Source organism: Protopterus annectens, chromosome 2.part0 (genome assembly GCF_019279795.1).
Source record: "Protopterus annectens isolate FY-2018-M chromosome 2.part0, PAN1.0, whole genome shotgun sequence".
In the NCBI taxonomy this organism is placed as follows: Eukaryota; Metazoa; Chordata; order Ceratodontiformes; family Protopteridae; genus Protopterus; species Protopterus annectens.
Window position 1 is genome coordinate 120,019,769 of NC_056728.1, and position 13,126 is coordinate 120,032,894.

Here is a 13,126-nt window from a genome sequence, read left to right on the forward strand (position 1 = left end):
ATGCATTGCATAAAGTCAAGTTCAGAGTAGCTAGCATGTGCATCAGATAGCACTAATACCATATCCTAGCACTATCTAATATTGTGTAGTAGCACTCTTCAGCTCTAGTCCCTAATCCTAGAAATCCCTCAAGAAAACCTCTGTAAAACCAGTCCTCAAACCCTAAGAGCCCACTCCAGTACTGGCCTAAGCATCATAGATGTACAATTTTCAAATGTCTCTCTATCCAGCTTGGTAGATGTGGGTATCCTGAGACAAAATAGCAGTTGCTTATGTTCACTGACTACCTTTAATCCTTAAAGAAATCAACACAGTGTGAGAGATGTACATACACAACTTCCTTGGAGGCAAAAATATTACATACAAACAAGGTTGTCAAGAACACACACTACATCAACCACATAGTGTCCACACACGCAAACCATCTTATGCTAAGGCACTAAAAAGCAATGTCCACAAGCCTCAAAGACAACCTAAGCCTGAAAACAACAATGCCTATCCTTCACAATCTCTAAAACATACACCAAAAGCAACACCAAACACAGCACATAAGCCTACACCCAATGGACCCTCCTGTTTGGCATCTACTTCTCTGAAGTACAAGCCAATACCAAAGGCCTCCACCAGACTGTTTGCAAATGATTGCAAGCTAGGAGCATTCATTGAGGTCTGTCCCAAACACATAACTGGTGCCAGAATCATGGACTAAAAATGAATGCCAAAAAATGCATCATCATATCCTTTGAGTAGTAGTCTGCCTTGGGTAACTGTCACATTTACAATACATCCCAGTTGCCTAACTTTTTACCAACATGTGTCCACTGTTGTAAGAAAGTCCATCTATATTGCGCAGCTTATAAATAAAGGAATTGCATCTAGATCTAGAGATGTCATTGTCCCCCTTTACTGATCCCTTATTAAGCCAGTCAGTAAGTATATTTCCTCCTTTGGCATGTAGCTGTCCAGACATGTGCAACAACTGGAATGCCCAGAAAGATATGTTACTAAAAGAATATGTTCTACATAGACTGCCTCAGTGCACTTTTACTGTACTCTATATCATACAGACTGTAAGAAGTGACCTGTGCCTGGCATAAAAGGCATTCTGTGACCCTCACTTATAAACAATGAAATTGGTAATCTCCAGACTCTGAACCCCACCCAGTTCAGGTTTGTAAAAGGCAGATCATGTCTCCTAAACCTGGTAGACTTCTTGAAGCCGTCATCAAAGCCGTAGATGAGGGTAAGGCGGTTCACACAGCCTATCTAAGATCTCGCCAAGGCTTTTGACACCATCCCCCACTCTGGAATTATAGATAAACTCACTAAACTAGGTATAAATTCCTATGTCACAAGATGGGTTGCCAACTGGCTCACTGACAGAAACCACACTGTGAAAGTAGCAGACTCCAAATCCAACTTCAGACCAGTGACAAGTGGAGTACCACAGGGTTCAGTCCTGGGTCCTCACCTGTTTGGTATCTACTTCTCTGAAGTACAGGCTAACACAGAAGGTCTTTGGCTAACGAAGTTCGCAGATGACTGCAAACTAGGAGTCATAATGAAAACTCCTAATGATGTGGGCATCTTACAAAAGGGCCTCAGTGAGACAGATGCCTGGTGTCAAAGCCATGGCCTCAAGCTCAATGCCAAAAAGTGCATTGTCGTCCCTTTTGGTCAAAACTTTGTACCCATGAACTACCACATAGGCGGTAGTCTACTTAACACTGAAAGTGTGATAAGAGACCTTGGGACACAGGTGGAGAGTAGTCGCTCCTTTGATAATCACATTGCCACAGTAGTCAGGAAATCCTTCTACAAGGCACCTTCATCACAAAAGGTTTCTCATCCAGGAAAAAAGAGGTCATTGTTCCCCTCTACTTGTCACTCATTAGACCCATTGTAGAGTATAATGCCCCTTTTGGTATGTACCTCACAAGACATCTACAACAACTGGAAAGGCCACAGAAATACCTCACAAAGAGGATTACCGGCCTCAAACAGATGCCCTACGCGGACCATCTCAAAAAACTCCAGCTTTACTCCATCGCATATCACCTACTCATTGGTGATCTCTGCCTAACATACAAAGTTATGTCAAACCCAGAGCTGTTGGACATGCTCCACTTAAAGAAATCCCAACCCCTCTGAGCTACATGCTCTAGGGACCTAAACCTTGTCACCACAATAAGCAGAACATACTGGAGGGATACATTCCTGTCCCAGAGACTTCCCATACTCTGGAACAAACTGCCTATCTATAATCAAACAAAGCTCCTCATTAGCACTCTTCAAGAAAAATCTTGATGATTGGATGGGAGATGGGAAATTCACCCCAGGTATTACTTCTGTGGCTCTGCTCGGCAGGGGCACAGGAAAATAATTTTCTTGGGTGGCGAAAGCCAGGGTACTTTTTGACTAGGCTTATATAGGCCCTAGGGCCACTAGCCTAGTACCTACCTATGAACCTGTGAACCCAGTACTGATGGAGTTACTGCACATCAGCAAGTCAAATTTCATCAGAAATGCTCAGTCTCGGGATCTAAACCTCTTCTGCAACATCAGCAGAATGGTCTGGAGGGATGGGTATATCATGCAGAAGATACTGCTGTTTAGGAACAGTCTCTTATCCATGTAAAACAGAGCTCAGCTTATCCATATTCAAGTGAGACTTGGGTCAATGGATGAGTAATAGAAAATTAACTCTAGAACTGCCCTCATATTACTAATGAACAGAGGCAGCTCCCATGTACTTTATCCCATGCATGGGTCCCCTCATTTCATTTGTGGTATGATCCTAGTTATTCTCACTAGGGTTAGTATGTAATTATCAACCATGGGATGGGTAAAGCCAGTCTAACACCAAACAGAAAAGGTTAATTCAAGAACCAAAAGTGAAACTGGGTAGGCTTACAGTGGCCCACAAGGGCAGGTAGCCAAGTAATTACTTATTAAACTATGAGAACATCAGTCTTCTCCCAGAGACCTTATTCAACTCCTTCCCTCTGGAAGACGTCAAAAAATACCTGTCTCTCCACCTGTTAGTAAGAGAGGCCATCACACAAGGCAGGTAAGTCAGGGAAGTAGTGTCTAAAGTTATTCCATTCCATTCCTGACCACCACCAAGCCACAATGTCTCCCTGTCCTAGACAACTTTCCCCGTCAGAGAGCTGTGGCTAAAACAAAGGCTCAGAGGATTTTTTTTAATCTAAGCTGCCTAGCTGTCATTCTCAGTAGTAGCTTTTTCTACTTTCCATTTCCCCTTGTAATATGCTTGCAGTCTCTATTGCACTCTCTTTCTCCCCCAGTTTCCTTCCTTGTAAAACTGACATTTTATGATGCACAACAGATGTATTACAAGACGTGGTACCTTAGAAATGCATGTTACACTTTTGGGACACATTCAGCATGTATTGTAATCGCTGACTATGTATAGCAAAGATAACCTGTGTTAAGTGTAACACACAATTACATTCTCCGGAAATTCACCTTACATTTTGTATTGTATTTTAATTGTTTTGTATCACATTCTGACACATTTTTTTAGACATGAACTCTGTAATTTTGAATTTCCCCTACATATTCATTCTATAATTTTGGCTTCCCTATTTACATTGTGTAAGAGTGGCAAGGTAATATTTTCACATGAAGGAAGAATAAAATAGTAAAAGTATTTTTCACATCATATACTTAATGCAATGCATTGTATAAATCTGAACTATTTATTTGTTTGTTTAAAAGTTCCATTTTGTAAAGTATACCTTTATTATATGTTCTGTTTTTTTAATCAAGAAATGCATTATTTTCTCCCTTTTAGAATTGGCTTGCAAGGTGATGTGATGGACCCAAGAACAAAGAGTTTTCTCCACATCCTAGATATTCTACCTAGGTATGGTAAAAGCAAACACCGTTTCCCATACAGCCATTTGATTTGTAAAACAAGTTACTGATTATGATGTACAAATTTGCCCATTTAAACACTTATGTATTTTTCATTTTTTTATGTTAGGTTTTTGTGCTTTCTAGCCTGCACTATCAAAAAAATGTTTATTGCATAAGAGAATTGTCTTTTAAAGAGTAGGTCATGTTACTGAAATATTCTGATCATTTTGTGATATTTAGCATGTTTCTACTTGCAAAGTTAACAGTACGCCTGCAAGTTTTACACTAATGCTGAAGATGGAGGAAAGGCACATGATACCTCCTTTGAGAAAACAAGAACTTCTGACCATTAGAGATCATTGAGTTACTAGACCTTGAATAGCATAGCTTTTCTGAAGAGCTCATGACAAACTAATTTAGTAGAAAGATGCTTATTTGAAAGAACAGCTAACTGGGATTTGAAAAACATGTAGACCTTTCTTTGGATTTGTAGGTTCCATTAACTTAGTACTTGCAGCCGGATAGCAGTTGAATATGAAAAAGTTGCAGATGATGAAGCAGTGGTACATCTGTACATGCCCTCTGCTGTCTAGCACATATTAGAAAATTTGTGGAATGAATGTAGATATTAAGATAAATGCTGGAATACTTCCTAGTAGACACTTTCAGAAGGGTAGTGTGTGACCCCACTGAAGAAACTGCCATCCTTTTTTGAGGTACTCCATCCTTTGGGAAGGTCGGGGAGGGCAGGTCTATGTAGGGGAAAGAACAGTCAAGTAAGCTACATTCCTGCTACCATAGCTGAGAAGGGATAGCAGTATAATCACTAGCATAATATAACAAGATGTCTTAGATAATGTAACTGGAGAAGGATAATAGCAATGCAGAAGATAGTTAAGGAACCAGAGTGGGTCCTTAGATAAGTAGTCCATGTGGTTGTGTTCTCTGTGGTACTTCCAGTCCACATTATGTTGATGGTTGGTACTTCACTTCATGAGGTTTACTGAGTGAACTATTAGTTACAGAGCTTAGAAATTTAGCATATTGGATTCTAGTAAATTACCTTTTTTGTAGTAGATGTTTTTGTTCTTTGAGGGGTAATAGATCTTTGTACAGTTTTCTTAAATGTTTCATTAACAGTCATTTAAATTATCCAAGAGAGGTGCACAGAAAAGAATGTACTGATCCCTCCCTTTACAACAATAGAGTAGCTAGTGATGTCAAATAAAAGAGAAGCTAAACTCTAATGTGGGAAATGGTCAATAATTATATTTACATGGAACTTCTAAGATGGCCGCACATTTTGTAACAGCTTAATTCTAGCTCTCACAGTGTGAAAACAGAAACTTAACAGAGAATGCTAGTGGATTTATACTCATGGGTAAATTTCAGTAACTGACTAGTAAGTGCACTGCCTGGATGCCAGGAAAAAGGAAATACAAAGGACTTGAAGGAAAATCAGCTACAAAAGTTGAGGAAAAAACACTGACTGGGAAAACAACTGCAGCTGTTTAGCAAAAAGCAGTGCAAACTCCAGACATGACTTCCAGAAACCTAGAGCAAAGTACAAGACAATATCACACAGACCTGATTAAAATAAATGAAATACTGATGGAGCATATCAACTCAAACAACAAAAGGCTGGAAAAAATTGAAGAAGCTTTAAGCAGATATTTAGATGAGGTGATAAAACTGCAAAAATCAGAGGTCAAAATGAAGGAATAGCTGGCTGAATATGAGACTGCACAAGAAGAGATATTTCGAAAAATAATAGAATTTGAGGACAGAGGACATAGGGAAAACCTGAGATTTTCTGCTGTACCAGAGAAGCAGGGAGGAACAGACTGTATTAATTTTATGAAAGCATGAATAAGCAATTGATCTGGTATTCCACAGCAGGAGTTGTTAATTGAAAGAGCACATCATGTTTATGCTCCAAACCTGGCTCTGAGAAAGCAACCAAGACATTTAATAGTAAAGATTAATCCTGCCAGCAGAAGGAGTTGATCTGACAAAACTGTGGCAGAAGGACAAAGTACTAAACATGGGAAACAACAGAGTGTTTGTGAAGAACGATTACTCATTGTACACCAGGCAGAAGAGGGGTACATTTATTCCACTATTCAGGGAATGTCGAGAAACAGGGGTGAGATTTAAACTGCTGTGCCCAGCTATCTTCAAAATATTTTTCCCTAGAGGGACAAAATCATTTTTTGATGAAGTTCATGCTAAGGAGGAAATACAAAAGTTTGTCCAACAAAAAGTGAGCTGTGTAACAGAAGGAGATGTTTTTTTCTTGTTCTTCTAATACTAAAGACCACAGAGAGACTATGCCAGTGAAACCTTTTCCAATGATTCAACAGAAAATTCTTGAGAGAAGGCAGAAAGCACAAAAATTGGGTGTAAGAATTGAGCGTATGCTGGAAATGAAGCAGAGACAGGATTTGGGAGATGGAGATAAATATGAATAAAACCAGTAACTTGGAAATTGACAAATGTGGGATTACAAAGCAATAATTATATTTGTGAAACATGGCAGAACAAGAAAATCTGGAAATATTGGTCTTTTTTTACTTAAACTTGTAGGGTGTGCTAAAGCAAATGCCCTACTTCATGTCATTAGTATTTGGAAAAATACTTAGGATAGAGGATGAGGAGGGAGAAAGTTAACTGTAAGTAAAATAAACTTTTTTTCTTAATGGTACTATTTTTATAGTGCATAATTTTCTTTACATGCTATAAAGTAAATGTTCTTAGTTATTTTTAAGTGTAATGGGGATAGTAATGTAAACAGGTGTCCTGTTTTTTTCTCCCTACTTCTCTTTTTTTCGTTGTTCAAAGAAGATAAAAAGCCTGGTTAAAAGAGGACTACAAAAGAAAAATAGTGGGCTTTTTCTCAATATTGCATAGAAGAATGACTGGATTAAGGCCTTTAGCTTGATCTAGTAACACATTTTAAGAGAAAGCAAGTAAATGAAAAAGAATATTGAATATTATAAATCTTTTTATAGCAAGTAAATGTATGCTTAGTAACAATTCTGTATCTTGTTCTCATGTCTCCAGGAGACAACCTGATAAATAAAAATGGCTAGGAGATAAAGTTCTCTGAAAGCATTTGTGTTTTTCATGCTGGTAGATTTATTATGATAATACAAAACCAGACAGCACTTAGAAGCACAGACTACACCATGTTGTCTTAGCATGGATAACCTATCTTATAGGTTTACTCATGTTTGAGTGTGACTGTTTGCTTCAAACATTTGTTTTTTTTTAAGAGGGTAGAACCTCAATATTTGAAGATGTGCATAGGTTTGTGTGTTAGTATTCAAGTTAATAGGTTTTAGGGGATATTAGTTATGTGCTTTTTTTTTCTTTTGAGGGCTTTCAATAAAAAAGTTTTGTAAAATGTGACATAGGGTCAAATGGATATGACAAGAAAGAACTGTTTAAAAAGATCAACATGCTAAACAATGTATGCATGTAACAGAAAAACTGGAACCAGACATTAACAAAAAAGCTGTTGTACATAAAAAGGTGGAATAATAACTTTATAATACAATTATACTTTCTGTAATGTCTTTAAATGTCAATGGTCTCTCAGATAAATACAAAAAAGAAAATAGTGAAATATATTAAAAATGTAGAGTGCAAATAGCTATGCTACAGAAGACACATTTGGAAAGAACTATACTGTAAATTTGATAAAGGTTTTCAGGATGGTTATTAAGTGGAATGACGGTGACAAAGGAAAAGAGGAGTACTTATATTAATTGTAAGATGAGCTCCAGTAGTAACAGAAGAGGATAAAAAAGATAGTAAAAGTAGACTTGTACTAAGGGGCTCCTTGCAAGGGAGGAGGATTACACTGGCGTGTATTTATATTCCACCTAAAACTGCTATACTGGAGCTTAAGAAAATTCTGGGAGAAGTAATCAGCTTTCAGCAAGGAATATTACTTATGGTTGGGTCTGGAATTTGATTTGCAACAGTGACGATGTGTCTGGGGTCCCAGAAGGGAAATATGACAAAGGAGGGTATATTTTTGAAGAAATTTATGAAAATATTTAGCATAGAAGATCTGGATTCAGTACTAGGAGTTTGGAATGAATTTACATATTATTCCCCAAGGTACAAAAACTGGGCTAGGCTAAACAGAATTTACATTTCACAGGAACATATGCATTTAATTGAAGGTCTTGATATGCACCCAATAACTATTTCAGGTCATGCACCAATAAGAACTAAAATAAAAACCCAGGGTAATGAAATAAAAATGAGACACTGGTGCTTTCCCACCCATCTGTTGAAAAGAGAGGAATTTAAGGAATGGGTTGTGGAAATTATTCAGGAGCTATTAAAGAAGATAGACATGTATTCTGAAAATATAGCTAGAGAGTGGAATAAAATTAAAGTGGAGTTTAAAAACAGGGCAAAAATAGAAGAATGAGAGATATCGTTAAGAAGTAACAAGCATTACTTAGAGGGACTGACAAATGTTAAAGTATTGCAAAATAGGGGGAATCTCTCAGAACAAGAAGAGCAGCAACTGCAGAATGCTAAACAAAAAATAAGGAATTACCTCAGTAATATGCATGACTTTAGAAAGATTGCTGTTAAGCAACTGTTTTTGATAACTCTAGAGCACAAAAACTTTTAGCACTCCGTCGAGAAAATAGAAAGGGTTGTCATCAAGCTGAGTGGGCTGGAATTTATTGGAGAAAACTGGCAAAGGAGCCATGGTATTGGGAGCAAAGAACTAAAAAAGGAAAGGTAATAGAATGGGGAAGATGCCAATAATTTGTTTGGACTGCAGGTTAGAGATTGCCTTCCCGATCAAGGATTGATATCAAAGTATATGCAAAGAGAAATAAATAGGGGGGTCCTAAATAAAATACCAGCACTGGTAGAGTTTTTAGTAAAATCTAGAACAGAAGCTGCTGTTTAAAAAGGAATAATTAGTAGACCATGTATAATATTGCATAACTATAAGAATCAACTAGTAGAGGTTGAAAGTTAATTTCCTTAGTTAACCCTCTTTTTTCTCTCCCTATTGTTTTGTACCTCCTGCTTTCTCCCTTAGTTCTCTTCCTCTACCATTTATGGACCTCTCCCCTATATCTTTCCTCTATATGGCTATGACTCTATTCTAGAAACTATATATCTTTTATAAATCTGCTCTCTCCATTTATCATTGTTTCCTCTTCCTTGGTCTTATACTTTCTCTTCTTGGTTTTAAAAGATGTAATAAGCCTTAACATGTTGCCATTTACATTGTCTAGGAATTTAAAGTCCTTTTCTTTTGATAATTGTTTTCATTGTCAAAGTCCTAGCTGAGTGTAATCTGTTTTGTTATACCTCGTTGTCTATGTGTGGAGCTTTTCTCCCCGGGCCTCTGCTGAAAATGGAAATATATCCAGTTAGACTAGCCCGGTTAACAAATGTAAAATAAAATAAAATAATAAATAAATAAATAAAGGTTAGAAAGGATTGGGAAGAGAGCTTGGATAAGCAATTCGCAAAGAAACAATAGAGGGATGTATGTTTGCCTCCCCAAGTATGCAACATAATGTAGAAGATTTATGAGTTTTGCTAGGAAATGTTTACATAGATATAAAAATACCCCATGTAGACTCCAAATAATTTTTTCTCAGGTAAACAGCAAAGTTAGAGATTTAATTGGGACGAAAAGGGTAATTGGGAACATATATTTTTGTGAGTGTAATGAGTTCTCAGAATTTAAATGTTCCCTGCAGACTACTCAACCAGAAATACTGGGTGAGCAAATTGGTGTAACTTGGGAAATGATTTTTCTGAGCTGTGATACAGAATCGGAATTACCTAGACATAGTAAAACCTTGCTTAGTTTAATTATGATATCTGCCAAAAAAGCAATTACTAGAAAATGGAAATCAAAGTCTAAACCAACTGTACTAGAAGTAGTGAACATAGTAATAGAGATAAACATTTAAACTGGAATTGGGATGTTTAGAAAAGGGTAGGAGCAAATTACATATGAAAAAATAGGAACTTTGAGAACAATACATACAGGGGAAGAATCAGGTTTCGAAGAGGGTAGGATTTGAAAGGGCTATGTCATTGACTGGGTAGATTGTAAGTGATGTATAATATTTGCAACTACAATTATGTCAATATGGGTTATGATATAAAATGCTCCAGATTGTCAATATGGTTTGTTTTCATTTATAATGTATGATTACCAGTGTCATAAGTTATAAATTAATAAATATTTTTTTTTGTTTAAAAACAGATTATATTTACAAGAGTAAGGCAGAAAGGGGGAAGTGCAGAATTAAAACAGTTGCTAATGAGTAATGACAGTGTCTCACTGTGCACTTCAGGGTATAATGTATTTAAATGTTAATCAGCCAGCTTGTGAAACTTGCATGCCATGCTATTTACAAATTCCATTTAGACAGTTTGCTCAGAATATACATTTTATTGGGCCTACTCCACACTTCCATTATATCCCTGTAATATTTAGTCATAATTCAAACGTAACGTGTGCAAAATTAAGATACTCCTCCAAAACTGAAGAAGCATGGCTGCAAGGTAGTGGAGTACGTTTACTTTCAAGAGGTTGTAGTTACAAAAGTATTATTCACAGTCAGAAAAAGTAGCCTGTTAGAAGGCAATTTAGGAAAAAACTGTAAGGTTTTAATCCAGAAATTTGATTTACTGCTCACTCTTCGACTGTCCAAGAAGTCTGAAAAGGTATAGTATGCTAAATGTTTGCTTGTTGCCAGGGAAGAAGTCTTTAAGGTATTAAACTATTTTATTTTTCTTGAAGAAGGCATAACTAAAATATAAGAAGAGTAGTAGGTCAGGAGTTACTGTGAACCATGAAATTGTTGTGATTTTTCTGCCACTTGTTCTTTACAGGAGAAAAAGACTTACAGAGACTATAGATGCCTCTGTTACAGTGCCGAAGACTAGAGCCTAAGACTGTGATTTTGTTCAGGTGTGTATTATTAATGAGATAAAATACTTGGTGGTATAAAAACAGACCTGACCTTATCAAATATCACATATGTGTACAGAGCAAGTGCATGTAATTGTTCCCAAAACATTTATTTGAGGAAAATGTATGTAGGATTAAATCCAGGTCAAGTGAAATGGGAAAAGAGAAATAAAATGAGAAAGTGTGCTGCAGATATCATGTGTTTGTCTTTTATAGGAATGACATCTGAGGATGCATTGCAGCAAAACAGAGATGAGACCAGAGAAATATGTTTGTATTGTAGTAGATGTGGTTATAAGCATGACATGAAACATTCATTGGCATTTAACCAGTTTTATGAAATCTGTGCAAGTTTTGTAGATGAGTGAAAGTAAAAAAAAACAAGTGTGTTCAAAAGTATGTACATGTTGAGCAGAAACATGAAATTGAGCTACTCTGGATACTATGAAAGAAATTATATTTGACAGACATTCAAATCTGAAAATGCTTCTCTGGCATCTGGAGCATTGAGATGAGAGTGTATATCAGAACTTTTAGAAAGAAATATCAGGAATTATTAAGTTGAGTGTTGAATTTAAACTACATATGGTTGCAGTGTGTAATATTTTGTCTGGAAGTACTTTAGGACATTAGGATACAAAATGCACAACTGTATGCAAGTTATTAACATTATCTGGCCATTGGGTGGCTCCATTAGGTCACAAACTGGAAATGTGTTCGTAAAAGTTGCAGTTCCAAGAATTGTTTTCAGAGTATAGCACTTAAACTAAATCTTATTGGTTTGTAATGTTTTGGCTTGCAAAAAGAATTGGAAATTTAATTGTAAAAGATAGAATACGCATGAATACAAAATCATTCAAACATTCAGATTCATTGTACAGAGCTGTTGCACTGATATGCTTTATAACTGTTTGGAATTATTTGAAGACGTTTGCCAGGTGGGAGGTGGGTAGCCTATACAGTTGTTAAGATTATGCTATGCCTATAATATGTACTGCAAGAAAAGTACCAACAGCTGTGAGGTGGAAAGAAGTGCAGAAGTTAAAAACCCTAGGTCTCATTATGAAGTTTTATAGCCACTGGAATTGGGTAATTAGGAGCACTGTTTTAAAGAAATGCAAGATTTTCGTTCAGAGTGATCAGATTGATTTGATTAAAGAAGTTACAAGAGAACATTGGTGATATTTTTGGCTGATGAATCAGTCTCAAGAATACGAAAGGCTAAACTATTTTCGGTACTAGATGCAGACTAGTGATTCTGTGCAACAGATTTAAATATAGTAAGTTCTCAATTGTATGCATGTATTTTGGTGTTAGGATTCTTTAAACTTTTGTTTTTATTCTGTACCGGAAGTATTCCAGAGAGCTGCTACAGAAATGATTAAATGCTTATAAGATTGTGTCTGGCATGAGAAGAATGATACAGCTGCTGAACAGATTGAAACAGTAGATTCTCAAGATAAATGAGACCAAATGTAAAGCAAGGGTGACAAGTCTTTAATACATAACTGTATTCTAAAGTCAGCATCTAAAACTGCTCGCAGAAAAGGTCAGAACGAAAAGAGCAAATAACAAAACCAGAAGACCTAATGAGCATTACAGAGGTTTTTAGGAATGATGCAATATCTTGCAAAGTTTATACCTAATATTCTTGAGACATGTATGCTAAGAAAGCTGTAAGGAGATGATATCACTTGATAATGGAACTACAAACAGAATAAGAGTTTGCAGTGCTGAACAAGATCCAGCATTAAAATGCAGTGATGTTTATCACTTATTTTGTAAGTGGATGCTCATCTGAATGGAGTTCATGAGAATACATCAGTTGCCTGTGGGTCAAGAACATTAACAAGTTCATAAAAGAAAGATGCTGACAAGGAAAATAAACTTGTAGCAGTAGTGTTTATCTGTGAGAAATTCGTTGAACATATCTTTGGAGGAAATCGACTCTAGGCCTTGCAAAATTTAATCATTAAGTCTTTGTACCAGGCATGTCTTTCATTCCAGAGAATGTGGTATTATACCAGGAAAGTTGAATCACTGTAAGTTTATTATTTGGTTAAGGCATTTTGATCATGGAATATGAAATATTTGTGCAGAAATGCTTGTAAAAGCATTTGTACACACTGCAGAGAATAGAGAACATGTTTCATGGAGCCCAAGGTAACTGTTGGCGATGGGTTCAACAGGTGATAGGAGACTGGTATATCACACATTCTGGGGCTGTAGTCTATCAACATTGAAAGTTGGGCTTCTGAATTTAGT

At 36.5% G+C, this 13,126-nt stretch overlaps 1 protein-coding gene across 2 annotated transcripts in view; it reads left to right on the forward strand.

The window, feature by feature from the left end:
• Positions 1 to 13,126, forward strand: part of TRDMT1 (tRNA aspartic acid methyltransferase 1) — a 694,418-nt gene that overhangs the window by 145,872 nt on the left and 535,420 nt on the right. For both annotated transcript variants that reach the window (XM_044060609.1, XM_044060610.1), the window contains exon 3: positions 3,818 to 3,889. In XM_044060609.1, the coding sequence (XP_043916544.1) occupies positions 3,818 to 3,889 (72 nt within the window). The remainder of the gene's footprint in view (positions 1 to 3,817; positions 3,890 to 13,126) is intronic.